Below are 25,702 nucleotides of genomic sequence, written 5' to 3' on the forward strand. Positions count from 1 at the left end.
TAGCAGGTTCTGCAAAAATTATGGTGGAAGAAATTGCTTCCAATCGAGCTGGGAAACAACACAGGTTCTATTTCTTTCTTGATGTCATTGCATCCGCAGGTGAAAGTCTGTGTCAGCCTCAACTGGAGCCCTCCACTTCAACCTGGAGGAGTTGCTAAAATTAAGCACCTCAGCTATTCATTCAAAAAAATGAATAGTTTCACACTTAAGTTTTGTTTATTTCAAGGACTTAGTTTGGATTAACTTGCTGTCTCTCTGACACATGAAGGATTATCATCACTTCCTTAAATTATCTTGTGAAGAACCCTGTAAGAGGAACACCATGTATAGTCCTAGGGTTAGTGCTTATTGTCCTATGGTTTCACCCTGAAAGTGCTGCCTATGGCATCCACATTACAGACAGCATTATAGTCAGACATTTCAATGAGTTTTTGTTTCTCATGAATCATTATAACTACACAGCTTACATAGTTCTCAAATTGTTGTGGTTTTCAATTAAAAAAAACTATTTATAACAATGGCAATGTTATTGAATACTCACTATGTGTTTTAAATAAATTATCCAATTTAATTTTGGAGATATATCTAAATTTACAAGGGATATCTCCCAAAACTAGCTAGACTGCCTCAGCTTGATGGTAATGAAAGAAGAACTACTTCAAAATAAAATGGCATTCAGGGGAAGAGATTTCATTTTAGTATGTTTTTATAAAGCAAAGCAAACATACATTGTGAATTTAAATGTAATGCTATATGCTATTTTATTCAATGATAAATATGATAACAGCTAAAAGTTATGGACTTAGCTTAGAAAATAAGAAAAAAAGAGAGAGTAGCTACACAAGTCTTGAACTAGAGATTAACAACACTTGCTGAATTTTGAATTAAAAGTATCAACGGTACTCTCTGGTTTTGAAAATTACTAAATGACATGGATTGATACTATTTACAATCAATCCACAACCATCTAACTCAGGTTTGCATGATGAACAAAGCTGTGGAACAATCTTGATCTATCATTGTGTGTAGTTTGTGTCTTAAACCAGGAAGTAAATAAAAAGCACACAGAATAGGGAAGTCTCATAAAAATATCCCCAGCTACATTTTAATACAATGTTAAGTTCTGTGAACTTTTCCTTGACCCATAGAAAATCTACTACTTAGAAATTACCATAAATATAAAGTCATAATTTTGGTAGAGTTTTATGAATGAGAAGAGAAAGTAAGCATATATTAATTCAATGTGATTACTCCAATCTTGGTTTTCATGCCCTTTGAAGAGAGAATGTAAGTGGATTTGTGGTGTTTTTGGTTACAAGTGGAGAACTCATAAAAAGCTAGGAATGGGTTCATATATTTAAAGTTATTTTTTATTTTATACTTTAATGTTTTTCTTTTATTCTTAATTTTTACTTTGAACTCTCCAGTTAAAAGATATATTCAAGCACACACTACAACAAGAAGAAAAAAAAAAAGCAAAACTAGAAACATCACCTTTGTCTATTGGATGCTCCTATGAGGCAGCTCACTGGCAATGAGCTGCAGCTGTCTAAACTGGTTTGTGTAAACCAGAAAATCAAATATATTTTATAGACATTTCTGTTACTTTGTTATATTCATTATTATACACTCACATACATCTTTAAATGTTATATATAGTAATGTTAACAATAGATGGTATACTTCATGTACACTGCAAAATATTTTTCTAGATATTTTTCCTAGTTCAGGTTATGGTTTGTTAATACTGTCTTCCATTTAAAAGTTAGAAGAAAAGTAACAATCTAAGAAAATCAAAGTAAAAATAACACATTGTTGTACTTAGCAATTGCCCAGGAATATAATACAACAGACAACCAGAACGTCTTCTTGTCACATACAAACATTTATTTCTTCCATGTGTACAGGCTGTCCAAGAATCTGGCTCTTTTCTAGTCAAGGTTGGACTCATGGTTAGTTCCATGTGTATCATTATCTTAGAACATTAAGTTACTCGAAACATGTTTTTCTCCTTGCTGGATTCAAATGGTTAGTAGAGGTGAGCAGGATTCTTCAAGGCCTCTTAATGTCTAGGCTGAGAAATGAGGATACTCAACCTGTATGAGTCTGAGTTATACCCCAATAATGGGTAAAGTTTCAAGAGAAATAAATATGAGATGACCAAAAATATACTTCAATATTCTCAGAAATATTGAGCACATCACAGATTCCTCATTGCAAAATTTTATTAAATAAAAATTATCAATATGTGTAAGTTATTTGCTCTTACACATATATTGTCATTCAATGTATATTTTGTAAATTTTGTGTTTATGTGTGCATGTATAATGTGTTGGGTTGAGGTCAGAAGGAATTGAGTACATAGGCCAGTAGCACCTAGCCATAAAGAATACCATATCCCCTAGTGTGACCCACTCCACTTTCAGAAACCATATACCAAGGTATCAGAAACCACACACCCTGTTCCCAGTCAAACCACAGAAAGTGGCTGTAACTTACTTGTCTTTCTCTCTCTCTGTGTCTCTCTCTCTCTGTCTCTCTCTCCCCCCTCTCTGTCTCTCTCCTCCCCCTCTCTCGTGTGTGTGTGTGTGGGGGGGGTGTATTTTTGTGTGGGTGTGTATATCAAACCTTCTAAAAGCACTTAATCTTTATCCTACAGCAAGGTTGGGACTCCTCACTGTTCCAGTAAAGCAGTCTCAGGCTACTGAAATTGACTCTGTCTGCTTCACTGACTCATTTTTCTTACATAATGTATGTGTGCTCTACATGAATATGAGTATGCGTGGGTGCAAGCAGAGGTCAAAGGAATACATCAAATGTTCTGCGGTATAACTTCTTCCCTATTTCTTTGAGATAGCATCACTGACTGTACATGGAGGGAGGTTAGCAGCCAACAACCCCAGTGGTTCTGTTTTTGCACCTAGCTCTCCACAGTGGTGGGAGCATGCATACCTTTACATGGGTGCTGAAGATTTGAACTCAGGAAACTTGCACAGCAATTTGTCTTATTTGCTGAGCCATCTCTCCATCCCTGTATTTCATAATCCCTTTACACAATCACAAATAAAAGCTAAACCATCAATGCATTATAAATTTGAAAAGTGATCATCTATTTTCTATTAAAATACCCCAAACTAAGGCTGATACATACACTGATACATGTCTTTCTTATAATATGAGACTAATTCCCAATTTTTGGCAAGAGATAATTGTTAAAAACATGTTTTAGCCTTTCAGTGGGGACTTTTAAAATAGTAATATCACATCAGGTTTTATTTAGATAAATTTAACAAATGTGTCTTTGTGTGATTACAAATAAACTGATATTTGACATAACCAATAATGTAGACATTTGAACATTTTGTAGAGAACTCCATATGGTACTCATATTCTTCATTAGATGAAATTCTTATCGATATTATTAATATTTACTAATAATTTATTTATATTTGTTAAATATACAATCTAATATTACTCTCTAGTTGAATCTGTCTACATTACCATATTATTGTTATTGGCATTTTTATGATTATTTGTGTGCTAAGAGTTTAACTAGGGTCTTATGTATAATAGGCAAGCATTATAGTACTGAGCAACACCATCATTTTTAAGTTGTACTCTAATTTAATATAATCCTTATCTCTTACCCAAATTAATGTTTCAGAAACATGTTCCAAACTTCAGTTTTCTTAATAAAACACTAATGTATTATAAATATTTGAAAAGTTTTAAGATCTTTGAATATGCTAGCTTTTCTAATACAACCTAACATTCAGAGGCTATAAAAAGCAAATATTCAGTTGCATAGTTTTTAAAGCATATGTAGTTAAAATTAGAAAGACAAAGACAAACTCATGATGGTAATTTCCAAAACATAGGCCAGAATTCTTAATGTATGCAATTTGCATAATTAGTAAGAAAAAAACCCACAGTTTTAAAAAGTTGTAGCTTATTATGGTAAACAATTTGAACAAGGAAGGTAAAAGATATTCAGAAAGAGACTGATAACTTCTCTGGTGAGAAATTTGACTTGATAATGTTTACAGAGATTAACAAAGATTGAACCACTAAAGTGACCACAGTAGGAGGACCAAGCGTTAGACACAGCAGGTTAAGAAAGTCTTAGAACTGTTTGATTTGAGAGGCCTCAAAGATAAAGGTTTATTAAATGGATAGATAACACTCATCTTTAAGAATTTTATCCATTCATATATTTTTTCTTTTCCTTTATTATTTCTGTTTGTTTTATTTTTTCTTATTTTACATATCAATCCCAGTTCCCTCTCCCTCTGTCTCTAACTCCCTCCCATGCCCCTGACCACCCTCCCATCCCATATTTTAAGTGCTTAATAAATGCAAAGTAATGACCACCACAAATATGTGATGGCCACTTTAAAGAATAAAAGTAAAGGAAGATGGAGACAGAAAGGGAGATTATAAGCAAGGAACTGAAGGCAAGACCAGACCATGTGATTGAATGAGGACAAAGCCTTGCAGAAAATATGTTTTATCAAGAAAAGACAACTAATTAAGAACAAAAGGTGTCAATCATTCTAATTAAACAGATGGAATCAATGAAAATATCATTGGAGTGTTAAGAATTTTAGCTCAGTATAAGAAATAAGATTTATCTGTCCATAATGCATTTCTGAAGAAAAAGAAGGAAATATAAAAGGTTTTTTTATTTTATTTTCTACAGACCAAACTGCAGAGATATCATAAAACAAGATTGACAGTTGTTAGAAGAAAACTGCAGTGCCTAATGGAAAAAAAGGTCATGGTGCAAACAGGAGCCACATTAGCAGATAGTGCTTTGTTTTTCTCATCATTGTATAAATCAGTCATTATTCAGGCTTTTCCTTCTAAGAAACAAATGAACAAATGATCACATGAGGTAAAAGATCACAGGTGGATAATAACATTGGCAAATTGACAGAGTGTATCTTCTCTCTCTCTCTTCTTCCCTCAAATTGTTCAGGTATAAGAAACCTTCCCAAAGCTAAAACCAAGGTTTCTTAGAGGAGCCCAGCTTGGCTGCAGTACCAGGAGCTAGCTATGTCATGAAATAATTCATCTGTACCATTCACTTTCTCTCTGGTTCTTAAGCTGAAGCAGTGGGGAGGAAGCTATGATTTGAATCAGTTTATTTCAAGGAAACCTATAGCTACCCCATAGCTGGACAAAACAGAGCAACTTATACAAATTAAATACATTTTAAAGGGGGAGAAAACTGGTATATTCATACAGAGAATGCTATCTAAAACTTAATAAAAGAATACTGACACATGCTTCTACTAAGATGAATCCCAAGGAAATTAGGTTCACTAACCTAATGTCAACTGTAGATGGAGAGTAGATTATTTGATTTCTGTAATAATTGAAATAAATGATACTTATAGAGATGCTGAGAATGTGGCTATAATGAGGTAACATAGGAGAACCTATATGTAATGATACAGTAGGGGGTCTTGATTGTTCTGTGGTTGCACAAAGCTCCATGTGATCACTTATTTTACATACACAATATCTGTACAAGAAAGCATACAAACATACCAAAGAGAGTATGTGTACAACTGGAAAATTCTGATGATACTTTAGACCTTCTACTACTATCAAGTTCTTAGTGCTTTTTGTTTGTTTGTTTTGTAACAATACTGAGTTTGTACAGGACTTTAGATTGGGGTTGATGTTGGAGGGCTCTAAAAAACTTCCCTGTAGATTTCTGTGTAAACGTTTGTTGAGTCTAAGTTATTTGAAAACAATTTTCATTACTGTAAAAATGGCTTTATATAGAAAAATTGTATGAAGACACATATGAGGGTAGGGAGGATACATATATAAAATTTGATAAAATCATTGGAAAGAAAAATATCAAAAAGCTTCTAGAAAACACATTATTTTAACGACAAAGGACTGAAAATCAGGTTGGTATAGTGTTTATTAACAGTAACAGTGCTTACAAAACAGTAGCAAGAAGTTTTTAACTATAAAAAGATAATCAAGCCTGAGGTAATGTTTAGCTAGAATTCTTCACACAGAGAGGGTTTAGTGCAGTTTTCTCTTTCAAACTTAGCTCTTGGCATTAGGAATAGTAATACAGTGAAAGAGCAAAACACAGTTCTGAATTCTGCACTTCTATGCTGTTATAAATACACTTCCACCAGTCTGTGAATTCATCTACATTTCTGGCCACCCTAGACATCCCTATTCACTTCTTACTATTTGCATTAATTACCCACAATCAAGGCTGGAACTGGGTTGATGACCTGAGGTGGCAGCTCTCTTAAAACCCTCTATGCATGCCAATCTTGATTTGAGTATTTCCAAAACCTGCAGTAAATACTGAAACAGCAAACGGTGGCTCATTTAAGGCCTTCACTACTCCTAATCGGGAACAATATGGCATGTGGCAGCTGATGACTTGTAAACAATAGTGTTATATAGAATGAGAAGATGCTCTAAGCCTAATGGTAACTGGCTCATCCTCATTCACAGTCTTCCCAAAATACACAAGCACAACACTGTCACGTGTACCCTTTCTCCTTACAAGATGAGGCTGCCTGGAAGCCATACTCAAATGTAGGACAAGTATAAGGTATTTATATTCATGAATGTGTTTCTTTAAAAAACAATTTTTATTTATTTTTCAACAATACCAAAACTTCCATTTTGAAATGTTTGGAATGCTATCGCTGTGTGTTTTCAACTTACTAATGTCGAAATAAGACATAATTACTGGAATTTAATTTATCTCATATCATAATTCACTTACTAAAATGAACTTATTGTCTTCTATACCAGCCATTACCCTACTAGTAATGAAATTGACAGTACACAGGTCTTTCAAATGACTATTACAGTTGCAGTAAGAAAACATAAATGGATAAATATATAAAGAACACTAAACCAATTGATCAGCACGAAGTACAAACATGTAAGACAGAAATAAGTACTGAGAGATGAATCAAAATGCTTGGGTAAGCGAGTGGTTTTAGTATTCTTGCTTGGCACTGAGTGGTTTTTACTGTACTAGAAAGAGACTCCACATGGACCTTTGTAGATTTGAAGACACAGGAAATATCCCTTTCTCCCATGTGCTTCTCTTTAGATGTGAATTCCATCATTTTATTTGAATTTCCATGTATCTTTCAAAAATTTCATTCATGTGCAATGTATGTTGTTCCATCCACCCCAACTTCTCTCCAATACCTCACAGGACTTCCATCATATTTCCCATCCAACTCCATGGTATTCACTTATTTATTTATTTACTGAGTCCAGTCAATGATATCCACGTGCACATGGGTGTGGGGTCATCCATGAGGGCAGAGGAAACCTACTAGTGCCCACAGGAGACAGACATGACTTTCGAAGCTTTAATGTGGCTCATGTATTAGTAGCATTTTTTATAACAACACAGACAATATTTATTAGTACTTAAGTAAAAAAATCACGGGGAAATAGCTTATAAATGAGTTGTAACACCTCAAAAAGCAAAAGGTTCCAGGTTTGTTTAAGTTCTAATCCCCCTTCCTCTCTCTCCTTTTTTTTTTTTTTTTTTTTTTTTTTGTTTGATTGTTTGTTTATTTTTGTTTTTGAGATAGGGTTTCCCCATGTAAAGGCTGTCTTTGAACTTGCTTTGTAGGCCATGCTGACCTCAAACTCACAGAGATCCACCTGTTTATGCCTCCCATGAACTGGGATTAAAGGCAAGGTAAAGGGATACACCATCACTGTCTGACTCTTAGGTTCCTAAAATTCTAAGACATGCACACACACAAATGTTGTATTAAGACATAGTAGATAAATAGGGATAACATAGGTTTAGAGCATAAAATGATTTCTGAGACACACATTCAATGAGACAGTAATCTTTCATCATTAATTTGCTGTGTTCATGGACAAACAGAAATTTCAGGGATGTAATTTTCTTGCCAATTACATAAGGTTGGTTTTCAAGCTAGTAATCATACTAAATTGCTGAGTTCTGGAGCAATGTGGAATATCTAATTCACAGACAGGGTAAATTATCAACAGTGTGCCATAATCCCCTACTAACATCCTTCCTGTTAGTGATGGTGAGGTGAATGTTTGTTGCAATGCATGGAATTTATTAATCACAAGTGTGCTGAAACTGCAGAAGGTTTTCATCTAAAAACAGTTTTAAAACTTCAAAAATTATAGAATTACACAAAAAAACATAGAAGTAATTTTATATATTTATTAATAAAATCATGTTATTTTATATTTACTCAACTTTTTTATTGTTAATAAAACATAAATGTACAGGCCCCTCATTTGACTCACATACTTTGGTTTTATGTCGTTCTGCCCTCAAGATATGGAAGATGTTCTTTTGAAAACATTCCTCCCTCAAATAGTTTCATAGCTTTCTAACATGCTTTGACTACATCCAGGATTTATATTTTGAGGAAAGGAATTCTACCTCCTTCCACAACATGCTACTTTTTACTTGCTAAGATGCAATTTTTCTAGAGAGGTAGTGTTTGATTCTTACTTAGGCACTCTTCCAATGTGTATGGCACAGTAGTACCATGGAATGTACTCACAGACAACCTACAACAGCATATTTCTTCTATTTGTCTATTTTATTGCTTCATCTATGACCATCATATTTTATGCTACCTACTAGTAATAACAAAGAATCCACTTTACATCCTGGGTAACATGATGGAACATTTCATGATGGAAAAAAGTTGTGAATTTCTCAAGGTTTACACTATTCAGCATGACCATCCTGTAGAATGATAAGAGAATACACAGACCTAGTTAAATATAGAGATTAATCGGTATATCTCTTTTGGGCTATATAACCTAATTTTCTTTTTGAAAAATTCCATCAAAAAAGTAACATGGAGTTGTTTCATGTATCAAAAAAAAAAAACATTCTTATAATTTTAGTGTTTGGGCAGAATTAGCTTCATGAAGCATTTTTAGATAAAAAAATGAAAATTCTGTGCTTTGAACTTTCATTATTCTAAAATAACACATTCCATGTCTAAAAAAAATATTTTACAGTCTTAACCAATCTTTCAAAAACAAAGGAACATCAATGTGTTTCTTATGAGAGGAAGCATGGCCCCTCAAACTCTCTATTATGTAGTTGCTGTTTCAGACAACACAGACTAAAGCTGAGGACATTCTTAGCTTATAAATGGACTTATTGCATTGTTTCGGATACATGGTGTGTTCTAATCCACATTCTCATCCAACATCAAAAATTCAATTTCATCTTGGTTATTTCTGCTAGTCTGATGTCCAAGGAAGAGAGTTTTTAGTTAAAAATAATTATATATAGAATTTTCTTTTTATGTTCTTGTAATCAGAACTGCCAGAAACCCCATTGAAAGTATTATTTTTAGTCTGTACAAATTACACTTAAGTAGGGCAAATATCCTCTTACATTATTTTGTGCAATAAGTGAATTATAATGAATGTGTGTGTTAAAATACAAAAAGCATGGGGTCAGTACAAAGAAATGAGAAATACTCCTGTTAGATAATTGCTCTGATACATCACAATCTATAGATAAAGTTAAATCATATGAATAAATTAAAGTCAGCATCTTCAGCAAATGGTGATGGTCAAGCTGGATGGCTACTGACTGTAGAAGAATGCCAACCGATCCATATTTTTCACCCTGTACAAAACATAGGTCCAAGTGAATGAAGGACCTCAACATCAAAACAGATACATTGAACCTGATGGAAGATGAAGTGTGGAATGACTTTGAGTGCACTGGCACATAAGACAACTTTCTGAACATCACACCAACAACAAAGAAACTATTAATAATTGAGACCTCATGAAATTGAAAAGCTTCTGTAAGGCAAAGAACACTGTCAATAGGACAAAACTACAGTAGACTGGGAAAAGAATTTTACCAACTACTTATCTGATATAGGGCCAATATCCAAAAAAACCATAAAGAACTAAAAAACCTAGATATCAAAAATCCAAATAATCCCATTTAAAATGGATTACAAATCTAAACAGAATTTTCTATAGAGGAGAATCAAATGGCTTAGAAACACTGAAAGAAATGCTCAACATCCTTAGCCACAAGGATAATGCAAATAAAAACTACTTTAAGATTATATCCTATATCTGGCAGAAGTGACAGACAAGAATGTGGAACAAGAGGAACATTCTTTCATTACTGGTGGGAGTGCAAACTTGTACGGCCACTATAGAAATCAATAAGGTAGTTCCTTAGTAAGATGGGAATTGACCTACCTCAAGATCCATGTAAACACCTCTTGTGCATATACCTAAATGATGTCCCATGCTACCACAAAAACACTTGCTCAATCATGTTCATTGTGGCTTTATTCATAATAGTCAGATACTGGAAAAAAAAAACCAAGATGTCCCTCTACTAAAGGATAGATAAAGAAAATGTGGTTACATTTACTCAATGGAGTATTACTCAGCCATTAAAAATGACATCTTGAAATTTGCAAGCAAATGAATGGGACTAGATGAGGTAACCTAGACACAGAAAGATAAACAAGTTATGTATTTTGTTGTATTAGTCATTAAGTAAATTATAACAAAGCTACAATTTGTAGATTCAGATAAGTTAGGTAAAGTGGACTGCAGATAGACCCATGTCTATCACCATGCACAAAACACAAATCCAAATGGATCAAAGACCTCAACACAAATCCTGCCACACTGAACCTCTTAGAAGAGAAAGTGAGAGGTACCCTTGAACAAATTGGTACAGGAGTTTGCTTCCTAAACATAACTCCAGTAGCACAGACACTGAAATCAACAATTAATAAATGGGACCTCCTCAAACTGAGAAGCTTCTGTAAGGCAAAGTTGACAAGACCAAATGGTAGCCCATGGACTGGGAAACAATCTTTACCCATCCTACATCTGACAGAGGGCTGATCTCCAAATTATACAAAGAATACAAGAAACTAGTCAACAAAATACCAAATAACCCTACTAAAAATTGGGGTACAGAACTGAATAGAAAACTTTCAATAGAGGAAATCAATAAGGCTGGAAGATACTTAAGAAAGTGCTCAACATCCTTAGCTATCAGGGAAATGCAAATCAAAACAGCTCTGAGATACCATCTTGTGCCTGCCAGAATGGCTAAAATTAGAAACACCAATGACAACTTTTCCTGGAGAGGATGTGGAGAAAGGGGAACATTCCTCCACTTCTGATAGGAGTGCAAACTTGTATAGGCATTTTGGAGACAACTTAAACTGAATTGTGAATTATTTGTGCATCCTGTGAAATTTAGTTTCTTTAGTTTATCTTGGGTTAATCCCAAGAATAAAGTGGAAACAAAACATGGAGAAAGTGCTGATAACTTTGAGCCAGAACTCGAGAGTACAAGGAATAATCTTCTTTTCCATTCAGTATTTTAACAGCTATCATAAAACAATTAGAATACAGGTGCTGAAAAGAACATTTATCAGTTAACAGTGCACACTGTTCTTGCAAAGTAGTTGAGTTCAGTTCACAAGCTTAGGTCTGGTGGCTCACAATCTCTTGTATCTCTGGAACATGCAATCAGCCATGTGGATGTACCACATACAAAATACACTCATGCATACAAAGAAAATAACAGTAAGGTTCAACAGTTTTAATAACAATGAACATGTAGGAAACACAAAGCCTGGCTGTTGCTGCCTCCTCAAGTCTCCATTCTAGATACAGGATGAAATGATATTTTTTTTCTTGCAAGGTGGCTCTATTTGTTACATATTTCTAAAACTATTAGCATTGACATGTTCCTAGAATTTTTCTTCTAGTTATTTTGGTTTTCTTTCTACCAAATTGCAAGACCCAGGAAATCATTATTGTGCTTCTTATCTGGCTCATGTCATTCCTACATACCTCGGTGGTATATAACATTATCAACAAAAGAATCAAAGAACATTGTGCCAGTGTTAAATTGTTAACAAGCTAACGGGAGCATGTGCCATGCTTCATTGCAGTATTGCATGAATCATATGTAAACCAAATCATTTATCTAATAATTTATTAACTCACTCATAATATATCTTGATTAACTTTTAACTCCTTATATATGCCTGCACTATTTGAAATATATGGACAGCTACAAAGTTAAACATCTGAACTAAAATGCAGATCTTACTGAGACTATATTTGCCATAGAAAATCGAATGATATTAATATAATTAATCACACATATTTGGTGAGAAAGACAAAGCTTGAAATCAACTGGAGCATCTTGCACTTTTGAATGTAACTCCAAGGAGTCTGTCCTGGTCACAGAATGATGACTAGAAGTGTTACATGTCTTGTCAAAATGGAGGACTGATGGACTGGTGTGTTTCTACAAGCTCCCCTCCAATCATAACTGATATTGTAAAGGACATTTTGTGTTATGTGAAGAGAAGCTCTTGGCTCAAGATAACATGTAATTTGAATACAAGAGAATAAAAAAATTACAGAGGAGATAATTAAAATTACTTTGAAGGTAGAATTATTCTTTTAAAAATGCTTTAATGGTGTGATTTTTGGAAAACTTTCACAGCTATCAATGCAGTTCTTTTTTAGTAAAAGCCCATTTATATTCCAAATCACTTCTCTAAGTACAGAAGCTACTTATTAAATCTAAGGAAGCTGTCCATGATTTTTTTTATTGTGTCATTGAGAAAAACATGGATTTCTGAAAGAGCTCTTTTGTTCCATGACTATCAGGATGTAAAATAAAACATTTTAATGGATATATGTGTACATTACATTTATTTTATATCAATACATAAAACTTCCTCCAGATTTTGTTCTTAATTTTATCATCTCACATATCCTTGAAAACATTCCATTAAGTATTTGCCTAATATGCAATTACACAATGGTTTGTTGTTTTCTTCAAATAACATTTTAATATGGGAAACACAAGGTTGCTTTGAAAGCATTTGCAAGCATGTAAGCACTGAACAGTCTTCATTCTGGCTCAGAGTTACTCTTTCTTTCAAACTCTATTCAGTCACCAGGTCTTAACATATATTGCCCTGGGTATTTCTCTCAGGTGCTCAGTGCAGCATCCCTGCTGTAGATGGGTATATTTCACTTTAAGTTACAAAAACAAAACAAACAAAAAACCCTGATTTCCCTCATGTTTCTATCATAGGAATTTGATGTTATCACAGCGATCAATTGACTTGTCTGTGTTTTGTCTTCAATTTCCCAAGGTCAAACTATTTTTGTTACAGTTAAAATGGCCTTCCATGATTTTGTCCCTCATGGCAACCTCATTCTACCCTTCCTTTCCTGTAGTAGGAATATACATATCACTGAACTCATTTTTTTTCAAAGTGATGCAATGGCTGTGAATGCAGCATGTGGATTTTATGCTTCTCAGACTGCTGGTGCTCTCTGGTAGTATTCCAGATTTTCCTAAATTCTATCAGGTAACCATCCAATGTCCCCTATATGGACACATCACCAAATTGATTACAGCACCTATTATTTAGCTTACTATAGTCTGTTTGCTAATCTGCATCTTCAAATGAACTATTTCCTGAAACCACATTTAAGGTTTGCAAAATGTAAAATATGCTATGCTAATGACTCCCATATTTAAATGGTTTATAAAAATAACAAAGTAAGTAAGATATAACCAGTAATATTTCAATATCATACAAAGCATCATATGGTGAGTGAAATGGATCAGAAATTAAAAGAATGAAAATGTACTATGTAATGCTTAATATATTCAAAGGTAATTTTTAAACATAAAATGGGGCATATGCTTTATTTATAAATATAGTAGTGCATAACTTAAAATTTCATCTGTAATAACTTTGATTGCATATACTCTTTTGATTATCCCTACATCAAAATGCATATGAACAACACTAACTGGGCTCAATAAGCTATATATTTACTATATAGATGTATAATTACTTATAAAACACAAGATGATTTGTATTTAACAGAGGCGTCTTGGGGAAATGAAAGCCTGCAGAAGGAAGGGTAGGATCAAAATGCATTGTCTTAATGCATGAAATTCTCAAAAATAAAAATGAAAACAATAGCAGAAGCAAACAACAGAGTACAATAAGAAAAGTGCCCAAGTTGAGAAAGTACTGAAATGAGCCATGTTTTAAGTCTCTACAGTCAAATGGCTTGGGTTCCAATCCCTGGTGTATCCTTTTTGGGCTTGTGATCTTGGGTGAGCTATTTACATATTGGGTGCTTCACATATAGAGTAGAACTAACAGCTTCAACACCTCATTGGGTGAAGATTTTAAACTTATGCCATATGTAAATAATTTGGGCTAGTGTCAGACTGTATGATACAGATGCATTAAGACTAGCTATTAAGAAGATGTTGCCTAGATTATTCAAATGCTGCCTGCAAATTTCTATCCAACTCCTTTTTGTGTTCCAGAATGATTTCTAAAATTTGAAGTACAATAAAGTATCTTCAGTCTGCTCTATGGTTCTTTTTGTGCTAGTTGTTTGAACTTCTAAAAAAATCAAAGAGGAGAATCATGACGGCAGCAATCCACTGTGGAGTAATTATACAGCAGATGGAATTCTGCAAACATTTTTAAGGGACCATAGCCAACAGTTCTTATTTAAAAGCTATGTTACACTGACCCTCTTAGGAAAACATTTTAACTGCCAAAAGCTATTCATATTACTTGCATAAAATATTGACTTCAAAATTAAAATAGCTTATTGAACCAAGAAAGGCAAATGAAGATGATGAAGCTACATTAATTACAATCTAGAGTTAAAAACTTAAAATTAATGAGATTGATAACCAATTACAACAGCTTTAGCAATATTTAACTCTTCTTGAAATGTAAGAAAGTCACAGCCTAAGAGCTATATGCATTTTCATGTGATGTATGCACTCACTCATAGTTCCAATGGCCATACCTCTGAGGGAGGCAATGGCCAGTCAACAGGCCTCTACCAAATGCAAGTCTTAGTTTACATAGCCACAATGAAATAACATGATAATTCATTGATTTTTGTATAAAGATCAGGCTTGGGAAGCCAGGAACATGGCAACCAGTAGAGTGCTTGACAAGAAAATGATGGGCTGATTTGAAACCCAGCACCCCCACAAATGTCAGGATCATCTGCCTATTTAGAATCCCGGTGATGAGAAGGTGAAGACAGACAGGTGCCCGGAGCCTGTTGACAAGTCAGCATAGCTAACTGGTGAGCTCTAGGCAAGGGAGAGATGTGATCACAGAAAACACGATAAAGGGCAATTGAGGAACACATGTATGTTGAATTCTAGCACCACAAGCATGCATACACAAATACATGTGCATCTAAACAAGCCCTTACATATGTATATTCCTTATAAATGCATGCAAATATATTAATGAATACCTACACTGACTTTACAAATATACTAAGAAACTGTGTAAAGCTTGGCCATAATTAAAGAAAATATTTGAATTAGGATTAGTTAGACTATCTGGCAAATCTTAAAACATGATAGCTTCATCAGTCATCTTGGGAATACCTATCAGATCATGTAAATCATCTCAGAAGCATGATTTCAACTATAATTAGTAAATTCATATATCTGGTAATAAATTAGAAACATTGACTGGGGTCAAGTTCTGCTGTTTAGAACTTGCTAACATGTATGCAACCTAGCACTCCAATTCTAGCTTCACAGAGAAGAAAAGGAAGGAACAAAAGAAAACGACATCAACAATTAAAAAGTATTAGAATCCATGATAACCACATATTACTGCTTCAAGTTATGATATATTAGTTGATTACACATTTAATTAATCCTTCTCCTTTCAAGCAAATATGTATGTCACTTCGTCTTTTCTTCTTTTTTTAAAATATTGATCACATGGATGGTCAGGATAATAAAAATCATTTCAACTAGTTTTAAAATTCATAGGCTGGAGAAATTTTAAATGCACATGTCATTATTTTACTGCCACTCAACATCTTATTTTTTAAATAAAAAACACTTTGATTTTAGCAATTGGTATTTGAAGTTTTATCACTTTGCAATTATAAAAATTGGGTAAAATGCACATCCTGGTTTGAGTTCAGTGCATAAGGTACTTGGCGTACAATTGTGCAGACTTGAGTATGACCCAGACTCCACATAATGCACAGGAATACAGATGTAGCATAAATGAAATTCCTGTGCTCCTACTTGTGAAATGTGGGTTTGTCTTTACAGGAGTATGGCTGGAAGATGATGTGTCCTTTATTGGAAAACAGTGTTACCTTCACTTTTACCAATTGGCTTATGCTTCTTTGGTTTTTTTTTTTGTTTGTTTGTTTGTTTTTGTTTTGTGGGGGTGGAGGGGTTGTTTATTTGTTTTTGTTTTTGTAGAGCTGGGAGAATCATTTAGTCCTTCCTTTGGTTTCTCTGTTTTTCAGGCTCTCGCCCTCATGCCTATATGTCTCTCCCTCATGTCTATTCGTGATGCATCAAGATCAGGTACTAAGAAGCTTGAGTATATAATGGAGAATATAACTACCCCTGTCTTTTCAACATATTTCCCCAGAACTCAAACAATATTCAAGTCTGACCAAGTTCAGTGTTTACTTAATTATTTATATTATTGTCCTTACGATCAAAAGTCCAATCTAAATCATTAGTACTTACTTCAAATATTGGTGGCCTCTGTCTATTGCAAAATAGGATTTATGATCTGAATTATATATTCTGATCATTCTGTAAAACTGTCATTTTATTCATGCTTTCAAGACTCTGGATTATTTGACAAATATCCACAGAATTTCCTGTGTGAGCACTAAATAGCTCACTATAATTGCTTTGAATTCTCTGTCTTTCTCAATAAAAAATCTGGGTAAATGGCTTAACTCAAGCATATTGATGATCCCAGTGGTACTTCAATTTCATCTACCATTCTGTCTTAGAATCTGTTTACTGTCTTATAGACAAAGACTTCTTCATATTAGTTACTGAAGTATGAAAATGTCATTTATTCTAATCAACCAAATTCACATTTTCAAATCCTTCTTCTTACCTCCTCAGAAAATATGTTACTTTCCAACATTTAATTTTAATTATTATATTGGCATACATGAATATATATATGTAATAACTTCAAAGCTATATTTAATAGAATATAATCTAATAATAAATGATTGGCAAGCAAAGCACTGATTAATAAAATCACTTTTAAAATGCTTAACCTGATGAAAAATATAAACAATCATCATGCTATTAACTTTTTGATCAGTGAGCATTAGTGATTTTTTTGTTTTAAAAGAAAAATACAGCTAAGCGTTTGAAAGATGGTTCAGTGCTCAAGAGCACATAGTGCTCATATAGAGTTCAAGTTCCTGTTCCCATGTGGGTGGTTAGCAACTGCCTATAACACAGCTTTAGTGGATCCAATTCTGCCATCTGGCTTCCACAAGCACCTGCACATACATGCACATTCCTATACACAGATATGCATATGCAGGTAAGAAAAATAAAGTTCTTCTAAAAATAGAAAAGAAAGGAATAAGCCTATCAAACTAATACAGGGTCTATCTTGGAAATTGTGTTTTAACCTACAAACTGATTGTCCCATCTTCCCTCAAATCTGTATGCTGTGGCTTGTTTGCTATTGCCGATATGAAACACTGCCAAAAGCAACTCGGGAAGAAAGCTTTTATTTCATCTTACAGCTTACAGTCTATCAAGAACAGAAGTCAAGACAGTAGCCCAGAGGCCAGAATTGAAGCACAGCCATGGAGAAATAAATACTGATTGCTGGCTTGCTCCTCCTTCTTGCTCAGTTTGGTTTCTTATACCCTTGAGGACTACATATGCAGAGATGCACTGCCCTGCCCAGAGTGGGTGAGGTTCCCATTGTCAACCATCAATCAAGAAAATGCCATAGTGCCCAATGTTGTGGACACATATTCTGTAAGCTGTGTCAAAATAACAACAAAGCTAACCAGGACACTATATATTCCTGTTATACTACACATTTTAGCAGTGCACTGGGGATAATATTTCATTTTTAACTCCTGGAAAGTATTGTATGAAAATTTACTCAAAACTATACTGACTGATAGATGAGCAAATGAATATAATTATAGTAATTTTAATATATCATAACTTAAAAAGACAAGAACAGACTCAAAAATTACCTTGTTTGGGAAAAAAATAATGACCCTGCTTCCTAAAGATGGTAGTCAAAAATCATACCTTGTGAGAATTTAAAAGAAACTCTACAAAATTTGAAAATCTTTTTATGAATAGAAACTAATTGCATGAGTTTCTAATGAACTCTGGTGATGTTTATGTTGTTTCTATATTTAGAGCTCTGCTTTGTCCTAATTCTTTTGATATGAATGAAAAGCAGACTTTTAAATAACTTTTTCTCTTTCTTCTTGAGCAACAAATGGAGCAAGTAATTAGAGTCTAGTAGTTTCTGAGGAGATTAAGCAATTGCTTAGTTGAGCCCCGAAGTATAACTTAAAGAAAGACATGAAGATTTTGGAGAAACATTGTTTCAAAAGTTAATTTGTTGGCTTCTCATATGTGGTCTCCTCAAAGTTCCTAAAGCAGTGCTCTCCAGACATGCCTCTTTGTAGGGCCCTTTCAGCTGGAGCCAGCAGTTTATGGGTCCCTTCAGTATTACCAGTTTTGGGTGTTTTCCTCAGACACCCTGACATGTTTAGTAAACAAAGTGAATTATTAAATGAATCTCAAAGTTTGATACTTCTATTTTTTAAGTCACATTTAAAGCAGATCATATACTTTAATGGAAAGAGTTAGCTAATTTTTAGTGGTGGTTCAGTTTAGCCTTGTCTTACAGCTGTTTGATAAGAACAGAACTATGATTTGGTAATTATAGTTCATTTAAGAAGAGCTAATGGTATTTCTAAATTTGTCTGAATTAAAAATCAAAGTGAATCTGTATAACTGCATTTGGTAATTAATGAATAGACTCCTTCAACTTCAAACAAATACACAAAATATTGTATTATTCAGCCAGTATTGTTCAACAGGGAAATATGTCATATTTGATGGAATATATAGCTCAAGGACAGAAGGTATTATTTCAATTATAGGCTTAAAATGAGTATGTAACCTAAGATAAACTCACTCTAAAAAACATAAAACAGGGTTTAAACTGTAGTTTAGTCAGATACAGATGGCTCAATACCATAAATGAATTTGATTTATAATAATATAAATGACTGTAAAATTTTTCATACTTTTCATATAAATTAACATACATTTTATGGAAAGGTGATTTCTCTAAGAATACACAAACACTAATTCCTACATGAAATATATAAATGTATTTATTTTAATAAGGTTATATTAGTTGCACTTATCAATAACTATATTTTTTCAAGGACATTTTATACTTTAATTTTTTAAAAATGCTTTTAAAAATAATTTCCTTTTTATTTTATTTTATTTAAACTGTACTACTGTTTTACATACATTTAGTTTTGTGTATACTTCACAGCTGGTGCCCTCAGAATCTAGAAGATGGTGTCAAGTACACTGGAACTAAAGTTACAGATAGTTGGGTGCTGCCAGGTGGGTTCCGAGAACCAAACCAGCTTCCTCTGGAAGAGCAGCAAGTGTTCTTAACCACTGAGCCTTCTCTCTAACTACAGATGTATTTTCACATAACTTTAATGTTTATTTCAAAATTATTCAAACTACATATCCTATGTTTAGACATAAATTTCACTGATGTAATCATAGAATTTGGCAAGATGAGTCAATAGGATTGCTCTAAAATAAGAGCTATAGTCTGGGCACCAAGTGAATTGACTGGAAAAGTCATAAACACATAACACAAACTCTTCATGAAAGTGTTAATGAGATGTGATTTCAAGAGTAAAATTGTCACCAGATGGTAGTGGCACAAGCCTTTTATCCCAGCATTTGGGAGGCAGAGGCAAGTGGTTCTCTGTATGTTTAAGGCCAGCCTGGTCTACAGAGTGAGTTCCAAAGGCTCCAAAGAAACACAGAGAAACCCTGTCTAGAAAAACAAAATGGCAAAAGGATTAAAATTTTAAAAATACTGGGATTTTGCCATAATAAAACATTATGGCTATTTCACATTTGCCAGGAAATCAACCTACACTTCTGAGATAATATATAAACAAACCTTATTTATAGCAATAACTTTTCTCTATAACTGAAAAGATGTGGAGAAAAGCACTGCATGGATCTCATTGACTATGAAACACTTTGTGATATGTTAGAATTCTATGCCTAAGTGGAGCTTCAAGAGTAGTGTTTCTTGTTGAGTGTTTTGGATTAGGTTATTCTTGAGACAGGGATGTAATGAACAGAGCAGTGAGAAGCAAAGTATAGTACATAGTCTTGTGCTGACAAGCACCACACTGGCTGAGATCATGAGAAGATGATCCTGCATTGAGTAAACCTCAAAAGAAACACTGTGGCCTTTTCACCACAAGATAAACTATCCGAGTAAAATTATCAGTTAAGACAAAGTATCACAGTACTTTGGTGGGTGGCCCACAGTTCTAACCACAGCCCTGGAGGAAGAGGCAGTTGGCTCTCTGTGAGTTCGAGGCCAATCTGGTCTATATTGTTAGTTTCAGAATAGCCAGGGCTATGTAAAGAGACTCTGTCTCAAAAAAGACCAAAAGACCAAAACAAACAAACAAACAAAAAACCACAAAGGGTTCGCCTCCCTGAAAACACAAAAAACCAATGAAACAACTTTATTTATAAATATAAAGAAAATTCTAATAACAAGTAAGACCAGAAAAATAACGTTGTGATAAGGGAACAGATTCAAATCAGTGCAGTGAAAATGACTTGCTGTTTGGACACCACTTGATAGAAATACGATACACTACAACAGTGCTGCCTTGTGCATTAGCAGTGCAGACTGGGCTGTTCAAGAATGCTTTAACAGCAGTAAGTGGATGAGACAAATGTGAGCCAGCAAAATGGCTCTCACGGGGATAATAGGGTTGAAATAAAAATAAGAAGGGCATGATGAGAAAATGTCTGCATATTAGTTTATTTCAAAAGTGTGGCCGGGAATCACACTGAGGTGTGAGGTATATGGCATGCCTAGGAAAATACAGTACAAAAATGTGAGCTACAATAAGGCATATATTTATATATATATATATATATATATATATATATATATATATATATATATATATGCGCCTAAAAAGACTTGCCAGAAGTGCTCCATGCAAAAGGTCTGGTCTATTTCCTGGAAGATATTGTTTTGTTCAATATACTGACAGTAACTCAAACTTGGATAAGTTCAGAAACATGCTCAGGATTATGTAACTAAAAATGAGGAGGCTAGGTTGTCTAGACTTGGAAACTAGGGTGTCTAGAATTCTTTGTTTCCAAATGTGTACTAAAGGGAAATTTGTATATACATATATGAGTGAACTTGGAAAGAAGCAGAATAGAATACTGGTTAATGAACTTGCTGAATAGGAGCAGGGAAGTGATGGGGAAATGTAGGGCTCTGTATGCTGGTTGGTTATAACAGAACTGTGATTAAGAAGCCTATCAAAATGGGTTCTGTGGATACATTCATTTTGGAAAAGCAAATTTTAAAGGGAGATGGAGTCACTGGGAAAATGACATAGCAATTCCAGCAAAAAAAAAAAAAAAAAAAAAAAAAAAAACATGCTTCAGAACAGTCTTCTCCAGTGAGAATGAAGAAAATGGCCATAAACCTCTCTTCCAAGCATTTCTCCTTTTGTCCGAAGATAGGAAAACATTTGTTGGTAGCTATCTTTCTTTGTAATTTTATTTATAGAAAATGATTCTGATTTGCATGCATAACAGGGACATTAGGTGGGAACACAAGTTTTGAGACAAGAGAAAAGGTTATACAAAGAATTGGGTAAATACCATTGACTTAAAAATTAAGCCCTCCCCTCACCATTGCAGTGGGAATTTACCTAATTGCTCTAAGAAAATATAAACAAAGAAGTCAGAAACTGAAGATAAACTTCTGACTTTAACACTGAAAATGGATTTGTGGGGCTGGAGAGAAGGCTAAGTGGTTAAGAGCACTGACTACTTTTCCAAAGGACATGGGTTAGATTCTCAGGATGCACAATTAGGTCATATCCTTCAATAGCTCCACATACAGAGGATCTGACAGCCTCTTTTGGCTTCTGTGGGTACCAGACACAACAGTGGTACACAGATGCACATGCAGGCAAGACTCATACACATTAAAACAACAACAAATCCCCCCAAAAATAGATTTTTGTGATAAAGTAGGGAAGGACACCTAAATATAATTTTATTCTTGCAAACGGCAATTTGTTTAAGATCTAAATTTAAATGTACACATTTGTATATGAGTGTATATGTATAATAAGACATTAATATGAACAATTAAACAATTTGTAAGGACTGGAAATGTAATGAGAATGAGGAATGAAAAACAAGAAAGCTCTAGGATGGTCCAAATATAGAATACTTATAAATATGAACTATGTTAAGAATATAGATAGGGGCCAATGAGATAATTTAGTAGGTAAAAGATCTAATCTTCAAGCCTGACAACTTGAGTTTGATCTCCAGTACCCACATGGCAAAATGAAAGAGTGGACTTCTGTAAGCTGTTCTCTGACTTCTGCATACATTCTCATGTGTGAGCATTTCTTAACATACATACCAAATAAATGTAATTGTTTTGCAAGCAGGGCTATAAAAAGGGTGACTGTGTCAGCTGGGGGGAATATGTGTTAGTGAAATGTGTTGTGTTTTTCAGCAACATCATTAAGGAAAAGTGCACAATAGGAAGGAGCAGGACACTATTTTTAAATGGACCGGGGAACACCCAGGTACTCCTGTAAATGTGATGATACAAAAATAGACAGGTTCTATATGTTCTGGGGATCATCTGATCATTGTACTTTGGGTACCTAGGTAAGAATGCTGCATCGTTCAAATGACCCTGCGTTTGTATGACTTTACATTTCTGAGATTGAAAACAATAAGGATGAGTCTATGATGTAAAATATTATTTTAACTGTGTAAAGCTTTGTTGCCTCTGTGCTGCATTTGTTTAGTGATGTAAGAATGTGTGTGCAATTATGTAACGATGTGTTGCATCTATTTCACTGTTCCTTCCTAAGGCAACTGATTGGTCTAATAAAAAGCTGAACAGCCACTAGTTAGGTAGAGAGCGGTTGGTGCTGGTGGGCAGAGACAATAAGAAGGAGGATGAATTGAGAAGTGAGAGGAAGAACAAAATGAGAAGAGAATGAAGGAGAAAGAGAGGGACACAACAGAGGCAGGCAGGCAGCTGCCCACAGCCAGCCAGATACAAGGAGCACTGAGTAAGATATACAGAAGGAAAGAAAAATAAAATGCATTGAGGCAAAAGGTAGATAAAGAGAAACATGTTAATTTAAGTTGAAAGACCTAGTCAGAAAAGAGCTAAGCTAAGGCCAAGCATTGAAAATTAGTAATAAATCTCCATGTCATTCGGAAGTTGATTGGTGGCCCAAAAGAAAAATCTGGTACAAGAATATTTAAGTATAATGAGTCTTACCCTGAGCCTTGCATTATTAGGTATTTTCTTATAAATGATTGGAACAAGAAAAAAATAATGGTTTTTAACGGTTGGATAGGTTGATGGGAACTGTTGTGGTTTGAAGGAAAATGGCCCGCAAAGGCAGTGGCACTATCAGGAGATATAGCCTTGTTGGGGGAAGTGCGTCACTGTTTGGAGTGGGCTTTGAGCTTTCTTTGCTCAAGCATCCCTTAGGGTAACTGTCACTTGATTTCCAGTTGCCTAAATGATGTAGCACTTTCAGTTTCAGCACCATGTCATAATGATAATGGACTGAAACTGTAAGTGACCCACCCCAATTAAATATTTGTTTACAAGAGTTGCCATGGTTATGGTGTCTCATCACAGCAATAGAAGAAACCCTAACTAAGACAGGAATTAAGCAGGTGATCTCCAAGCAATTTCTTTTTTTCTGTTGTTGTCTCAACTCAGATTTTCATTCTGTGATTTGGTTAAGGAACTGGAACACGTACTAAAAATCTATATGTGATTCAAAGTTTTGTTTCAAAATAATTTGCCATATAGAAACATCCACACAGAAAATGCTTCTCTGAAATGAAACATTGGAGACCTACATATAATTTCAAAATTGTCAGTCACGTCAACAAGCACTGAATTTCACAGTATTAGTGTAAAGAATATATAAATCAATTCACACAATTCATAATCTTCAGGTAAATTAGAATAACTTATTTTATCACTTTTCAATTTTTTAAATATTTTATATTCTTCAGATACTAACTTTTAAAACATTCTGTATATAGCTTGAACAATAAAGTAAAAATATGTAAGGCATCTAGCATTTTAGGACAAGTTGCAATGAATTCATACAGTCAAGTATACACAAGAACATTCTAAATTCCTTTTGTGACATTGTACAATATAATTTCTGGAACACATCTAGAAATACAGCCATTCAACAGGCTTAGAGGGTATTACTTTAATAGGTTTACTGCAATAATAGAAAATGCATAGATTAATTTAAAAGATTGGTAATTCTGAGTGGTTTCTGTAAAGCAATATTGTCATAAAATAAAACTTAGAAATTAAAAATAATTCTGTAATACATTCAAGAGATTACAAGAAAACAAAAAACAAAATCAAAACAGATGTTATATTTCTTACCTGCCGAATACCCAACCGGTATGCAACAATCCGGTCCACTGCGTCAGGATTCATCTGTGTCCACTGAAGACTATAGGAATACACTCGGTGTCTGTTCTGCCACACAGGGTTGTAGGTGTCATAGTAGAACTCTGGGGCATAAGCCTTTCCTGGAAGCAGAAAGTGACTCAATGTGACTGTGGACACATCAGACCTTCAACAAACTTACTGTGTTCTTGGTCTTATCACTTTATGTTCCAGCTTCCATAAGGACTTCTCCTACTTGAAAGTCAAATCAATTTCCCACTTGATTTTGAGAATATATATATATATATATACAGGAAGAGTTGACTTGACTAGCAGTATGAGACAGGGCGAATCAAGGACAAAGTCAAGGTTTTAGTCTAAGCAGCTCTGACAATGAAATTTCTACTGAAACAGAGGGATATTGGAAGATTGAATTTTTGGAGAGACATTCAGGAAGATACATTTTTAAACAATTTGAGTGATAAATGGGATATATATGAAGTATGTCGTAGGATTTAACCAGTTTGGAATAAGAGAGCAGTATGAATTGGATGTGCGGTCTTGGAGTTAAGGCATACTCACTTAAATTAGAGTGCTGGGAATGAGTGGATTACTGAAGAGATTTTAAACACTGAGAAAAAAGAAGACTGAGTTCTGAAAACTGATACAATCAAAGGCTAAAAGCAATGAGAAGAAAAGAGCCATCAGAGTTAAGAGAGCAAGCATAGAAGAGAAAGAAAATTTAAAAAATGAATTATCCTCGAGGAAGTGTAGTGGGAGATGCTTACCCAACTTCCGGGGGACAGGGGCACTGATTGAAGAACAAAACAAAACAAAATTTGTGTTTGTGTTCCCTGTGGTGTGTCAAAAAGGTAAGATTTTAAGTTTTGAAACTTGGAAGAATCAATGCAGAGAGCACTTTTATCAAGCTCTAGCCCCACAACAAATAAATAAAACTGGAAGCATTGGGCGAAATATGCATTATCTAGAACTTCCTCAGTGCTGACATATGAGAGGAA

At 34.3% G+C, this 25,702-nt stretch overlaps 1 protein-coding gene across 3 annotated transcripts in view; it reads right to left on the reverse strand.

Annotated features, from left to right (window-relative positions):
* Positions 1-25,702, reverse strand: part of Mdga2 (MAM domain containing glycosylphosphatidylinositol anchor 2) — a 761,827-nt gene that overhangs the window by 46,948 nt on the left and 689,177 nt on the right. For all 3 annotated transcript variants that reach the window (XR_007835196.1, XR_007835197.1, XM_051195916.1), the window contains exon 10: positions 24,678-24,826. Coding sequence is in view for 1 of the 3 variants with exons in the window: in XM_051195916.1 (XP_051051873.1) it covers positions 24,678-24,826 (149 nt within the window). In the remaining 2 variants the exon portion in view is untranslated. The remainder of the gene's footprint in view (positions 1-24,677; positions 24,827-25,702) is intronic.

Source organism: Phodopus roborovskii, unplaced genomic scaffold (assembly GCF_943737965.1).
Source record: "Phodopus roborovskii unplaced genomic scaffold, PHOROB, whole genome shotgun sequence".
Classification (NCBI taxonomy): Eukaryota; Metazoa; Chordata; class Mammalia; order Rodentia; family Cricetidae; genus Phodopus; species Phodopus roborovskii.